The sequence below is a fragment of the Scomber scombrus genome, chromosome 19 (assembly GCF_963691925.1).
Source record: "Scomber scombrus chromosome 19, fScoSco1.1, whole genome shotgun sequence".
Lineage (NCBI taxonomy): Eukaryota > Metazoa > Chordata > Actinopteri > Scombriformes > Scombridae > Scomber > Scomber scombrus.
In genome coordinates, this window is record NC_084988.1 from 10,889,724 (window position 1) to 10,904,498 (window position 14,775).

Here is a 14,775-nt window from a genome sequence, read left to right on the forward strand (position 1 = left end):
ATCAGAAGAAGTAATTATAATATCACTTTAAAAAAAATAAAAAATAAAAAATAAATATATATATATATATATATATATATATATATATGCACCACTCATCTACTCTATGTGGGTGTTTGCTTGAGTTTGGTCCAAATATCAGCAGTAAAATCTAATAAGGGACCTTAAATTCCAGTTTGCAGGTACCACTCTACTGCATTAATTTTTTAACCCAGCATCTGTCCTACTGAGGTTTTGTGGATGTGCACACACAACCAACTTTACCCTTCCAAACAAAATACACAAATTACATTAATTATTTACCATGTAAATGATTCTTGCAGAATACAAACCAGCTCATCTGTTCCACCAGGGAGTAAACAGCCTAAACTACCCTGACATTAGCAATAGTGTAACAGCAGTGCTGCATCTCAAAATAAGAGGTTCCTCCTCCCTGAGCATATTTATGAGTGTGTTCTCTGCAACACACATGACTGTTTTGCTACCATGTGGCAGTCCTGTGGCCCCTTCCTATTAAACCCACCCGGTCAGAGAAATTGGTTGTTGGGGGCAACCTCAGGCGCACACAAATGAGTCCCCTGACATTGTCTCCTGCACCAATCTAATCAGATAATTATGAAACAGCTCTTCACTATCGCTTCTCAGATAGGACCTGGGGAGGTTCTGAGTGGGTAATTATGAATAACCACAGGACAGCCTTGAAACAACCACTTTGATGAAGGGGTCTACAGCACATGTTCCTGTGTATGTTGGAGAGACTAGTGGGACAAGGGTCTAGCAGATTCCTGGAGGGGTTTTAAATATAAAATAAAATTGGGAGGAAGAGGAAGAGGAGCGATACCATTAAAAAAAGAAAATAATCTCATCAGCACTGTCTTCAATTTAACCTACGACGGCCACAAATGCCCACATAAAGCGGTAATTGGATTAGAAGGCAAATCCAAGAGGGACAGGCAGCGAAGAGGGGATACAATATGTATTCCAAGGTCAAGAGCTTAAATTAATTACTTCAAAATGAGAAACACAAAACCTATTATGCCATAGCACTGACTGGGAAGTTATTGTTCTGGAAAATAACTGTTCACCAACATTGTTTGTAGATGTGCATCAATACTAATTAAAGCCGCAAGCGGCGATGGCGGGCCCTCGCTCACCCATTCCACCGCGGGGCCTGAGGCATGGCGGGGCTGTGGCGTGAAGCAGAAAGTGAGAAAAAACCTGGAAGGAGGCCAAAAATGCAATGTTTCGTTCATCCAGTAGGGGGCAGTCACAGGTAGTTACACATATGGTCTGGTGTGGTCTGGTGTGTTCAGGGCGGCCACTCATCAGTCATGTGAAGTTTGGAGTGAATTGGACAAAGCATGAAGGAGTTATGAGAGGTTGATGGTTCATACACCAGGGGGCAGTAGAGTGTAACAAAACACAAGCGGTTGCGTTCAGGGTGGGACAGTGATTACACATGTGAAGTTTTGTGGAATTCGCACAATGATGATGTAAAATATGGCACTTCCTGTTTCCACTAGGGGGCGACACGAGTGAGATCGCCTATGAGCGAATGGAGACGTTGAGGTCGGCACCCTGGACCTGAGTACCAATTTTCATGATGATACGAGTTCAATAAAGCCATCAAAAAGCCAAACGTATTTTCATGGCGAGGAATTGATGGTCACCGCGTCGCCACACGGACGCCATTACTCGTAGCTTCACAGTCTTCATAATGTAGCTTCACCAACTGGTTCTGAATGAAGTTGATGGGGCAAAGTATGTAATTTTAATGAATCTTAGTTAACTTCCTGTTACCACCGGGGGGCGCTATGAGTTACGTGGGAAGTTAATATATCGGGACGTTCAGGGCGGAGCCATCATTATGTCCAGCAAGTTTGAAGCTGATTGGATGAAGTATGTGGGCGTGAGAGTCACTCGTATGTACATGGCGAGCACGCCAAAGTTAGTTGATCCCTGGCAGACACGCCCTTTGACCTACGGATGCGCAGAGCACAACTTAAGCTCAGCTAGGTCTGGAGATGTTGCGTACCTAATTTGAACTTGATCGGGCGAACGCTGTGGGAGGAGTTAATTTTAGGCGGGAAAAATCAAAACCAAAATGGCCGACTTCCTGTTGGGTTGAGGTCATAAGGTCAAGAGGCTTTTTTGCATATGTGGGTATAATACATATGTGTACCGAATTTTGTGAGCATAGGACAAAGTTAGCAAAATTCCCTATGGGCATTTTTGGACTTTGTAGGGGGCGCTATTCCGCCATTCTGCGTCGACCATGTGCGACCACCCAAAAATATCGAATTTCGGATGAGGCCGGACGTCCGTGCAAAAGTATAAGCATTTTCGCATTTGGGAAAGGGGCGAAATTGGGGCACGAAATGTCAGAATAATAATAATAATAATAATAATAATAATAATAATAATAATAATAATAAACATTACAATTTCAATAGGGCTTTCGCCAGGCGACTTGCAGTCGCCGCTCGGGCCCTAATAATAATAATAAACATTACAATTTCAATAGGGCTTTCGCCAGGCGACTTGCAGTCGCCACTCGGGCCCTAATTATACAGCTTTTATATTGCTAGTTGACAAGCACACAGGATCGGAGATATCGCTTCAGTCCCCCAAACCATCTCTCTCTATTCTCTATTAATCATCATTCATCTATTCAAATGTCTGGGTGTTAAATATAGTCTTGGATAAAAAAGAAAATCTGATGTACAGAAAAGGACAATATTTATTAGCACACAATATGGGAATAGTTTTTTTTTTAAGCTGACAAATCTTGGCTTATTAGAGAATGGTCAGCAATTCCATCTAAGATCTTACTGTAACAGATGTAAAATATTATTCTTTATCATCTATTACATCCCACTATGTTGTCTTTGACTGTGCTATGGTTAAAAACATAATAATGGATGTCTGTGACCAAGTCTTAAAAACTCAAATGCCCAATTAGACAGCAAAGACTGCACTCACCAACAACTCAAGGAGGACCTCCTTCTCATGGGTGGTGTCTTGCCCTTCAGCCAACTCTGGCAACAGACACAGATATGAGGCCACCTGGTGAAGGGTATTGGGACTACAGAAAAAGATAAGATAAACAAGTAGTTAGTCAGCTAGAAAAATTGCATTTGCTAACACATTTAGCCAACACTCTTATTCAGAAAATGGATGACAGCAAGCAGATGATAACTAATGTCCATCCACAGACAATGGTTTAGTAATCCCTGGAATGGTCACAATTAATAGTAAGAAAGGGACAATCTGATATCTCATTACAATTACAATGCAAAATCATCATAGTTATAGAAAAAGGAAGTAACATGTGAGAGGGATACACAGAGAAGGATTTTTCAAATGGCGACACCACAATAAGCGTCAAGATAAACAACCTCATCTAATTCTTAGTGCTTGTAAGTACTGCGGCACAAAGCAATTCTTCTGTTTGCTTTGCTGCACTCCTGCTCTGTCAGCACGTGTGTGTTAAGGGGCCGGGGTGCATTGATGCGACAGGATTATGAAAATCAAAGCCCATCTCCGTCTCAGAAAGCTGAGGCGTGGCTCTCTGCATACAGACACGTTTTAATCAGGCTGACACTCTGTGACACAGGCAGGGTCTGGTACACTACGAAGGACAGGGTCTGGTACACTGCGAAGGACAGGGCCTGCCCTGGACACATTGTGACAAGCCTGGACAGCCACACGCGGCACTGACAGACTGTGTCCGTGTATGTGCATGCATTTTGCTACTTGTGATGCCCTGCTTGGGTGGTGGGGTGGCAAATCTGCCAATGTTGCAGTTTGGTGGCTCAGTGGAGGACCTGGCATAGGTCATGTGGGCATTCCTTCCCTTAGCAACAAAATAACAGCAACACAACAACTCACTCTGAGTAATGGAGATGACTGGACCAGGTCATGACTGACAACTGAGCCTCTGGCCAAGGTAAGGTATGGATGGAGACATAATTGAAACTGGTCTACGGTAAGTTTATTCTGTAGCCTGAAGGTTGTTTTGACCCTCCAGTTTTGGATAAGCCAGCATACTGAACTCTTTAAAGCTACATTTTTTTATTATAAATAATTGAATTATTAATAATAAATGGATTTTATGGTAACCTTAATCTGCGTACGTTATATAAACTTTCCCATACCTTGTTTTCTTGCCCTAAAGAAATCAGGGTTTGCAAAAGAAGTGGAATCAATAAAATCTTAACATGCTTTAAAATGACAGGATCCCACTGAAGAGGTAATCCAGAGAAATGATTACATTCGTTATGTTGACATTTCGGGTAGTAATTACTCACATTTTTGCTTGCATTTCACAAACTGATACATACTATTTGATCATCGTTCAATTCATTTTATGGCCTCAAATGACACTATTTTTTACTGTAACTGGAAGAAGTTTCTGTGTGTGTATGGGAAAGAATGGGTCTGTATATGTGCAATAATGCTTCGTTTGTGTGTTTAGGGGACTTAACGGATAAATTCAGAGCGGCTGGTGACTGGGAGCTTAGCCTGTGGGTAGCGCAGCTGGAATAAACTGGCATTAGTGTGAGTTGTTTGGATGAAAAGTGCCTCGTTAAATCTGATCGGCATATTTGGAGTTACCCAGGAGCTGCTTTGGTGACAGTTGTGGAGCGGGGAACAATGCTGGTCCTGCTATATTCAAAAGCCTAATTCTGGAAAAAGGAGCAGAGCTTCTTGAAATACATGAAATGGTTCAGCTAAGTCTTTACCTGATTCAGCTGAGCTCGACTCATAACCCTCCGCTTGACTCAAAGAAACTTACTGTGGGGTTTAAGCATTTATAATCCACTACAGAAGTTAAAAAAAGATGGATATAGAAACACTGACGGCAAAGAGGAAATGTGTGTTGTGCCAACATGGCACCTCAGATAAATCACAATTTATAAACATATCACTTACTGTACAAACAAATAAGCAGAGTGTGTTGTTGAGCAGAGACATGATAGCTTTGAGGCCCTATAAAAGCGTGAGTCGATAATTTAAAAATTTCATTATGATATCAAATGCCATGAAAGGTTAGAAACCCTCAAGTAATTACAAATTAGCAATGAATCAAAGCATTTTCACCCCCAACCACATCACACACAGGCCAGTTCATCAAAGCGAGGGTGTTTTTTGGCTCTTTGGCAAGCTAATATGATCTGACAAACACAGCTGTTCAAAGAGTTTATTCTCAAGCCACTGCAAATCGATTAAATTAATGAGGCATGCCTCTCTCTCTCTGGCTGGTACCAGCTGCCTATTCAAGGGCTCACTGGCTGCCATTTAGCAGTGAACTCAGGCAGCAACGGCAGTACTGATGCTATAATGAAATATAGGACGAGGATGTGTGCTTGTACTTCAACCGGGCCGTGTATGTTTTGCTGTTCATAGGAACATTAATAAGAGGTCAGATCTACATATCTTGTGATGTATGTTTGCTGGAGGGTTCATGTCTGTGCAACTCTAGTACTGTACATGTGGGACAAAGCACAAAGGGTGACCCGGCTCAAGGTAAATATGCAGATATTACACATCAGGAAGAAATCTTGTCTGAAACACAATTGTGTTGCAACAACATTTTAGTATTTACAGGTCACTGTACTATTCCTCACTCCAATCATGCATACCCTCCATCTGTGCATGTACAAACAAGTGCACTTGTTCATTTCAAGACTCATTCTGGATGTTTTGATTTACCTGAGATGTCCAAAATGCTTGGTCAAGGACTCCCGAGTGTCTACTGCTGCTACGTTGGACAGAGCAAAGTCGTGCAACTCTGGGAAATGAGCAAAGGCTGCCCTCTGCAAAACAGAAAACACACAGTAAAACACTCATTGACTGTCCAAATACAAATCACTGTAAATATATTACATAAGTGACTCATAAATTATACTATACTGTAATAAGGATATTTTGTTTTCTTTTTTTCTTTTTTTTCTAGAAGAGAGAAACACACCGAAGTTCAGAATAGTAGAGCCGGACAGATGTTATCGGCTTATCACAGATATATCGGTATTTATGCTGATTTTAAGTATATTTGATCCTTTTTCCTTAATTCAAGTTTAATATATACAGTTCTGTGCAAATGTCTTGGGCCACCACCATTAAACAAACAGAAAATACAGGAACTATGTACACAACACTTAGCATTTATTATTAAATATTATTATTATTATTAAAATTTATTTTATTATATTTATTTAAAAAAAAAAAAAAATATATATATATATATATTATACTATTATTCATTAAGGCTCCATTCCATTTAGTTTATTGGTATTTATTATTGATTTTAAAAGAAGTGCATCAGTGTGAAGATGACTGAAATGATGCATGTTCATATATTCTGTATTTTTTAATGTTAATTTAAGAATTTTTTAACTAGTTAACTGAACTTTTTATGCAGGAAAAACCACCTTAAAACATATATTTAAGGTTTTATTGCTCATTTACTTTATGATTTAGTCACTGCTGTGTTTATTTCTGTCCCAGCTAACCAGCATTATTCCCACCAGAGGAACAACGTCTCACAGGAACAGACTGGGGTCACTGTAGCAAAGCTCAAATTGAGTCAGATCATCGTCCCGCAGGACTTCTGACACAGAGTGTAGCTTGCAGGGATATTTTGTTTTCTACTTAAGTTTATTTTCACAACTATAAATGCAGACCCAAAGATTGCAGACACATCCTATGCATGCTGTGAACATTGAAGGAAAAACAACTGAGGAGGAAGGAGGAAGGCCAGCAGGGCAGTGCAGTTAGCTAACATATGAAGCTGTCTGTCCATGTTAAAGCATTTACCTGCAGGGATGTGATTCTGTCATAGTGCAGGGTGGTCATCTCTTTCTGTGTCAGGGCGTTTCCCGTCTGGTCATTGATCTCAAAACCTGTGTAGAACTTCAGCATGTCGAGCAACTACAGAGATGAGACAATAATGTAAGTTACTTCTAAACATTAAAATGACAGCTGAGATAATTTTGGTCTTTGTGGACATGGATATAATCTATGTGCACGTTTCCTTGTGTATTCTACCTGGCAAAAGAGGTGTCCCTCCTTCTCTCTGTGGGCGAGGCTGGACAGGTGGCAACTGACCACCAAGTGAGAGTCATCCAGCACCGTATTGAACCAACGTCTGGTGGGCAGAAGGGCCTAAACACACAGGACACCCTGTTTACAGCACTGGAATACACGCTTACAGATTGGCCCTTGAAGTTATCACAACTGTATTTAACTGGAATGTCACTGGTAAAAACATGGAGGGAGAAAAATGCTATTTCAATGGACAGGGTCAAAATAACCGAGGAAATAAAATCAACACGATAGAATTGCAGGAAAAAAACAGTTATATACACATGGTGAATCTGATGTCACTACATAACAGGAAAATGTATTGTATGAACTGACACCTCTCAGGGGTCAAAAGAGTCAATTGATTCAAGAACAACAGTTCCCAGCATGTGGACTGTGATTATCCATATATTTTATTGATCCATGGTCTTTTCTTGTCTTGAAGTTGTTTTGGAACATGATGCAAACAAAAAAAGGAAAACAGAAAGTGAGATGAGAATAGGCCTCAGAAAAAAAACTAAACAAAAAACAGGCTCAGCCACTTCTATAGCCATGATTTATTTGCTTGTCGTAGCACAGGAACATGACATGAAGGCAAAAACAGAAGAAACCTGTCAAAATGAGATAACAGCGCTGCTTTGGTAGGAATATATCAACTGAACATGTTGATGAGCTGACAGTCTGAGTAAAAGGGTGACTGTTGTACACAGAACAAAAAGAAGTTCAATCTATCACACCGTAATGTCTAAAAGAGAAGAATTGCCTCAGGAAAAAAAAAAATCGGAATTGTGAAATAGAATATTTAAATGCAAAATGCCAATAAATGAAATTTCTAAATTTTATTCAATGAAAACAGCTCTTCAAAGGCTGCAGGTGCAGCATGTGATACCTAAATACTGAGAGAACGGATACCTTTATATCCAACAGTCATCTTTGATCTCAACACAGTCCTGACAGCCAGTATAAAGCTGGCAAGAACAGGGATCTCTTTTCCCTGCATTAATTTTCAGGTCGTCATCAGTGAGGGGAAGTATGGATTTCAGACTACTAAGACTTTGTAAAATGATAGTGCTGAAGGACAGGAGTTGTCTCTAGAGGCAGTCAGCTGGCTGGACACTAGCCGCTGCCAGGAACAGCAAGGCCGGCCTGTCAGCAGACAGCCAGATGAAATCTATTGAGCTACCTTGCTAATAACAGGAGATCTGCACAGGCAGCAGGAGCAACAATCTTATGTGACATTGTGCCTTCACTCCCGAGAGCCAACCTCTCTAGTAAGGTTGGTTCTCTGAAACGTAGTGTCAAATTCTATTTTTCATTTCTTAAATGAACCAATATGATGATGGTTCACAAAGGCTCCTCATCTTTATGAGCTACATCACTCTGACTCAGTAACCGAGGTGAATGAAAATGCACCATGAGTCCCAACTTAGACTGGATTCATCTGCATGACAATTAAAGGTTTGTATTCAGTCCAACACCCTGTCGTATAGGAGCAGATATTGTTTAAATAAAGCCCCTTTTAGACCAGCGCAGTGATGCAGGTTAAGACGTTTGTGTTTGATCTCAATGGGCAAGACTACACAGTTCCCACATCAGAGTAGATCTGCTCAATATGCTAAACATCAGCCACAGTTTCTCAAAGCCACAACTGCAGAAAAGACGATAAAAGGTGAAACTGCCAAATAGTGCAATGCACTTTTCATTCAGTTTTTGACTGTTATAAAAAATCTGCACTTTAAAAAAATTAAGCTCATCTTTTTTTAATTTTCACTGACAAAACATTATTCACCTCAAACCTCACTCATTCAATCTTAAATTCACACAAGCACACATTTGATTAACAAGCTGCAATTTGCTATGCATGTACATTTATAACCACTAGCCTCTGCTTAAAAAGAATGCAAGCATGATGATAGAGAAACGCACCTATCTAGATGCCAGTTGGGCCTGGATTCGGATGTTAATTAGGATAAGGAGACGAAGATGACTAGAAGTTGATTTGATGCAGTGGATTCACATGATCTGAGTTAAGTGATTCACATGATCTGAGTTAAGTGATTCACATGTTTTGTTATTTTTGGCAAAGGTTTCTTTTACAACTAGTGTAATTTAAAACCATTACATAGTCCAGATAAGACATGGGGCTGACACATTCCCCTTAAAATGACCTTGTTTATTTTTGTTGAGTAAGACTGCATTTATGTTTCTAGTAAAATAATACATGAACCATCATAGTGGCATGTCTTGATAAACCTTGAGGTGAAATAAATATAATAATAAATACGGTCTGATGATTCTTAATTACAAAAGTTGTGATCAGTCAGGAATAGTTGTGGTTTTGAATATTAATAGCTATTTAAAGACTGTGAACTAAAATGCACAAGATGCCCGATTCTCCTTTACAATAATTCCCTACGTGTTTAAATGCCACGACTACATGCCACTTCATGAAAAAGTGGCATTAGAATGTTCCAAAGTACACCAAATTTGGGTGTTAACGTCCAATTTATTTATTTATTTATTTTTTTTGGGGGGGGGGGGGGGGGGGGGGGGGGCATGCCCCCAGACTCCCCTAACTGGCTGTTTTCCACTTGCTGGCTAGTTCCTATCCTTGTGGATCCTCCTCTGTACAACGTATATCAGATGTCAAAAAACATCAGGCTGAAAATAACCGTTCTCATACAGCGATCAAAGACTAGTGTTTCAAATACTGCATAGCTTTGCAGACAGTCACAACAGAGACACATAGGGTGGAGCTGAGAGTATACATTTATCCACTGTCAGTTGACTTGAGTTAGCGGTAAATGTGAAGGATGAATGGCAAATGAGCTCTGCATAAACAGATGTCTACACCACTTCCTTTATCAAAATACCATGATTTAGCAAATATAGACCCAGGCTCTTCTAGTGTACAGACGCAGTGGAAATGAGTGTTTGACTTTTTTCTATGTTAAGATTGAACAAATCATCTTTCTGTTTAAATTTTAAATAATCCTTAATAATTTCTATTAACAGAAAGTTCAAATGGTAAAATGCTTTTTTAAATATTCACTGAATAAGGCTATGGAATGGGCGGCTGTGTCTTACCTCCAAATCAATCATGAGTTCAATGAATCTCTCGCAGTAATGTACCTTCTCCATGGATACAGTCCCTATGGAAAAGGAAGGAAAACATTGTGGAGGTTATTGCTTCACTTTTGATAAGGAAATGAATGAAAAATTCAATCTGACAGACAAGAACACATGACTATATGAATATAAAAATCAAAAAGAGATAAGGACTAGTACAACTAACAATGATGACAGCAAACACATGTGGACAACACCAAGGTACCATGCTGAGTGTGTGAGTCTCACTATGAGACACTGCATGTGCAGCGCTACATCACACTGGGACCTCCACCCTCATTAAGCCTGTGTGTTGTGTGTGTATTTCAAACTAAGGCATGCAGCAGGCATTAGAGTGATGTGGATCCTGCTGGGTTTCAGATTGTAATCTCCTCTGTCAGGTTTGAATTCTACCTAAACACACAAACATGAATGTTCTGTTTTTAGCATTCAGGTAGGGGGCCTCTATGTCGGCCTGCATTATAACATTGTAGTAGTCAGTGCCAGTGGCACTATGGCAGCTGGGGCACATGCTCCTTCAGTGGCTGCACGATTTAGAAAGAAAGAAAGGAAGGAATAGTGCCACTAAAATAGTGGTAATATTGTGTGTCATACTGGCAATATGGGTCTGGACTGAGGAGATGTGGTCACTGTGCAAGCTCTTGAAATGCTACAAAAAAACCTGGGTACTTTACTCATGCTGGGAAAGGAAGAGAGAGCACACGCCCAGACTTGCTTTGGGAACAAAGTTAAAGGGACAGTGTCCTGGTCTAATTAATTTTACTCAATATTTGGAGGTAAAAATAAACACCAGGGATGTGCTTTTCTTTATAAAAATATGACCATGATCTAATGGCTATCCCTCCAGCTGATGGCATGTCACATTAAATAACTGTACACTACACCACAGATGATATATCTTAATGCATTCCAAGGGACAAAAAAGTATGTTTTACTTCTTTACCTGATGGCGGAATTGACACAAGAACTCCAAGAAACTTTTTAATGAGAGCTGAAAGAAAGACTCTCTCTTTTTTAGCCCTGAGGAAGACAAAGAGCAAGCATATCAGAAAGAGCTCAAATACTCTGAGGGTATAAAACATAATTTCCTAGTCTATACAGATCTGAACACGCAAGCAAAGAAAATAATATTACTGCTCGGCTCCATCAGCGTCCATTTTATCAAACTTCTTTTTGATTAGATTCCAGAACTTCTGCAGCTTTGGAACTTTCTTCAGCTCATGTTGGAGTCGGGACTGCAAACACGAAAGACACAAATCAGTCACGAGTCAATTATATCTGATGAGTGGTTTCACAGCAGGGTAGCAGTTAATCTCTACAAACAGATATCTGCATATGAATGCAGAATCTGTAGGCAAAGGTACAAGGTTTTGGTACCAGAAGTGTTCTGGTTTCCAATAGCAGTCCATTTAGTATTGACCAATGACATTTGAACAGACTTTGGTTGCATGCAGGTAAATAGTCCGTGTGAAGAGCAAAAGAGGTGAAACGTATTGGCTGAAATGCAATCTCAGAACCCATCAGCTGTCGTCTGATGACAGTTTTGCTTTTTTTTTTTATAAATTTTTGTATTTATCTGCATTCATATGCTATATCTGGTTATAGATATTAGCCAAAATGTTGTCTGGACAATCTGAAGTTGCTAATAGGACTGTAAACAATGACCGGAACACAGAAGAGGAAGTCTTGGCACAGATATCCATTAACCGGATATCCGCTGGCTACACCGGAAACCCCGAAATATTGACTGTTGCCCCCAGAGGCTGAATCGTTGTTAGACAGATAGCCAATGGTTTCTGTGATTGGCTAGCAATCACTTCTTATGAAATGATCAAACAATGTCACTACTTGGTGCGTGCAGCTATAAGCAACAGAGAAACTTAATTAGGGTAATAAGTTGACATCTTACTGGTATGAGGCACATCCACATAGGCAGAGAGATGAGCTGCTGTACCTGCTCCCTGATCAAATCTACCTCCTGGGAGGAAGACACACAGAGAGAAAGAGAGTGAGTTGTCAAAATTTACCGTGTATGACAGCTTTTTATTAGACTTCAGCCCGTAATAAAAGTCTGCAACTTAAATATTTAGAAGGCTTTATAGGATTCAATCAAAGGGCAGCAAGCTATCACAGCAGATTTTAAAGTGAGGCATCTGCAGTGCTTCCCTGTGGTTTAATGCGGCTGTGGAGAATACAGATGGGCAGGAGCCGACCCAAGTTGGGCTGCCTAGTCTACTAATGCCACCTTGTGGATATTACAAATAACTGCTTTAATTTCTATCTGTGCATTTTAGCCTTGCTTCCATTATTGAGTAAAATGTTCTTGACCTGGTAAAGGCAAAACCCTGATTCAAATTGTCATGCAAATGGCTTTGTTTATTTAAAAAACGATGCTGTGACTAGAAAACAGACGTTCTCCACAGCTATGTTATAAAACACAGTGAAGTATCTATCAAAGAGCTGTTTAGAGTCCTCATATTTGACTGTATCTATCATCTCGGGATAGCGTCTTAATTTAAATAGGTCTAGTTATTCAGAGATACACTAATTGGTATTTTTGCCTAGCAACACAGATTTTTAAATGATTGAATTTAGGATTTAAAAATTGAAAGCAAATGCAATTCGGTGGTTCACATTACCACAGCTGCGATTTGCTTATGTGATACAGTGATTAAGAATACAGAATTTGTGTAAAATGGGATATTAATGCAATCACTTTATTTTAAACCATGTAAATATTGCAATCAAAATGTTACACAAGGTACTGGCTTGAAAGCAAATCTGCTTAATGAACATACTAGCAGCAGCATAACACACCTACACATTTGAAAAGGTATCAGTTTTTTCAGTAGGTAAATAATTTAATTAACATTAAATGTGAGTGTGGTGGTACACACCAGACTGTTGAAGCAGTGGTCCAGGAAGACAAGCAGCACGGTTTGTTCCTTTAGAGTGAGGCCACTGTTCTCGCCTGCCAAAACAGCCTCCATCACACATTTAACGAAAAATGGGAAATGGCTGGGTTCCTTTTTGAACACCTGATATACACCATAAAAAAAACAAGATGATGTTATAGAGAGCCATCAATTTGCATTTTCAGCAGCTGATGTCTCTATGCGATGACAGTCTCAATTCTGATAAACTACTGCATTTCTTACCTCCCATGCTGGGACATTCTCTCTGAACTTCTCATTCACAATGCAACAAATAGACATGAGGTAGGCATTGCTGGACACCTCAGGAGTGTAGTTGACCCAAAGGTAGTTCTCAAGATATTGGCTGAAAGATGAGAAAAATAAAACAATTAATATATATCCACCAAGTCTTTTAATTCAGTGGCAGCTTAATTAAAACAGAGAATACAAAGATGTGAAATATCCCACCTGAACTCAAGCAGCATGATTTTTCTGATGGCAAATCTGACAAGGAAATAATACCATAAAATTAGATAAATATATGTGAAATGTACTCATTGGATTAAACAAGACAGTTCAAGTCATAGACATTCACTTACTTAGACTTGAGAATCTCTTTTTCGTAAACATCTTCCATCACCTAAACAAACAGCAAAGAATATTCATAACAATTAAGCAGCAATAACAGGTAAAATGAAAAGTTTGTTTTACTTACTGCCTCTTTTGTCATTTTATTGTATTAAACTAATTAATTAAGAAATGTACAAGTTTAAACATAACTTTGAAAACTATGATATTTACAGTATGCAGAGCATGTGTTTGCCTTTAACTCCTAACTGGAGTTCCGCTAACAAAAATATATGTACCGACACCTGTAGAGTAAGAAACAGCAATGTATAAAACTCACCTTTGGGTCAAACGGCAGTTTATTCTTTGCATGAGGAGCCCAATATTTATTAGCCAACTGAAACATAAAATAAAACCATCAATATCAGTAAACATGGTGGAATGAATGGAGAGAAGTTTATTAAAAATAACTCTTTGGGCCTCGGTGCACCTGTGTAAACTAAGTACTGAATGCGAAAGTGAGCAATTGATTGTTTGTAGGATGTGATTTGTTGTTTGGTTAAATGTTGTGTTTTGTCATATATGTAAAACAGTTTATGTCTTGTGGCGCAAGGCAAACTTCAGAAAACTATTCTGATCATTTTCATATGAGCAAAACCTAAACGTTTAACAAAATACTTCCATTCTAGAGAGGATAAAACTCTCCAATTTGCATTTATTCTAGAAAAGGTACCAGTTTTTTTTCAGTCTTTTTTTTTTAGACAAGAGTGAGAGAGTCAACCATCCTTAACACAAATTAAACTGATGATCTAATGTGGGACATCTGTTACAGGGACACATTAATATTTACTATATAAATAGGACTGGCATGTGATGCAGCGTATTGAAAAAAAGTGTGTGGTAGATTTTTATAATGTGATTCACTCAAGACACATAACAACACAATGAACACTAAATGTTCATAGGTGATTACAGGTGATGAGACCATCTCTCTTTCTTCAGCATAAACACAACATGGAAAAGACCGTATCCATTACTATATATTGTCACAGTTAGGGACAATATATGTAGTGTACAT

The 14,775-nt window shown here is 39.2% G+C and overlaps 1 protein-coding gene across 2 annotated transcripts in view; it reads right to left on the minus strand.

The window, feature by feature from the left end:
* Positions 1-14,775, minus strand: part of aqr (aquarius intron-binding spliceosomal factor) — a 73,800-nt gene that overhangs the window by 35,064 nt on the left and 23,961 nt on the right. The window contains exons 3-15 of one of the 2 annotated variants that reach the window (XM_062441028.1): positions 14,038-14,094; positions 13,730-13,770; positions 13,599-13,634; positions 13,374-13,494; positions 13,113-13,253; positions 12,125-12,193; positions 11,350-11,450; positions 11,159-11,235; positions 10,174-10,238; positions 7,051-7,167; positions 6,820-6,933; positions 5,716-5,819; positions 2,983-3,085 (exon numbers count right to left, since the gene is read on the minus strand). In XM_062441028.1, the coding sequence (XP_062297012.1) occupies positions 2,983-3,085; positions 5,716-5,819; positions 6,820-6,933; positions 7,051-7,167; positions 10,174-10,238; positions 11,159-11,235; positions 11,350-11,450; positions 12,125-12,193; positions 13,113-13,253; positions 13,374-13,494; positions 13,599-13,634; positions 13,730-13,770; positions 14,038-14,094 (1,146 nt within the window). Of the gene's footprint in view, positions 1-2,982; positions 3,086-5,715; positions 5,820-6,819; positions 6,934-7,050; positions 7,168-10,173; positions 10,241-11,158; positions 11,236-11,349; positions 11,451-12,124; positions 12,194-13,112; positions 13,254-13,373; positions 13,495-13,598; positions 13,635-13,729; positions 13,771-14,037; positions 14,095-14,775 lie in introns of both variants that reach the window. The other variant, XM_062441029.1, reaches the window with a different exon arrangement.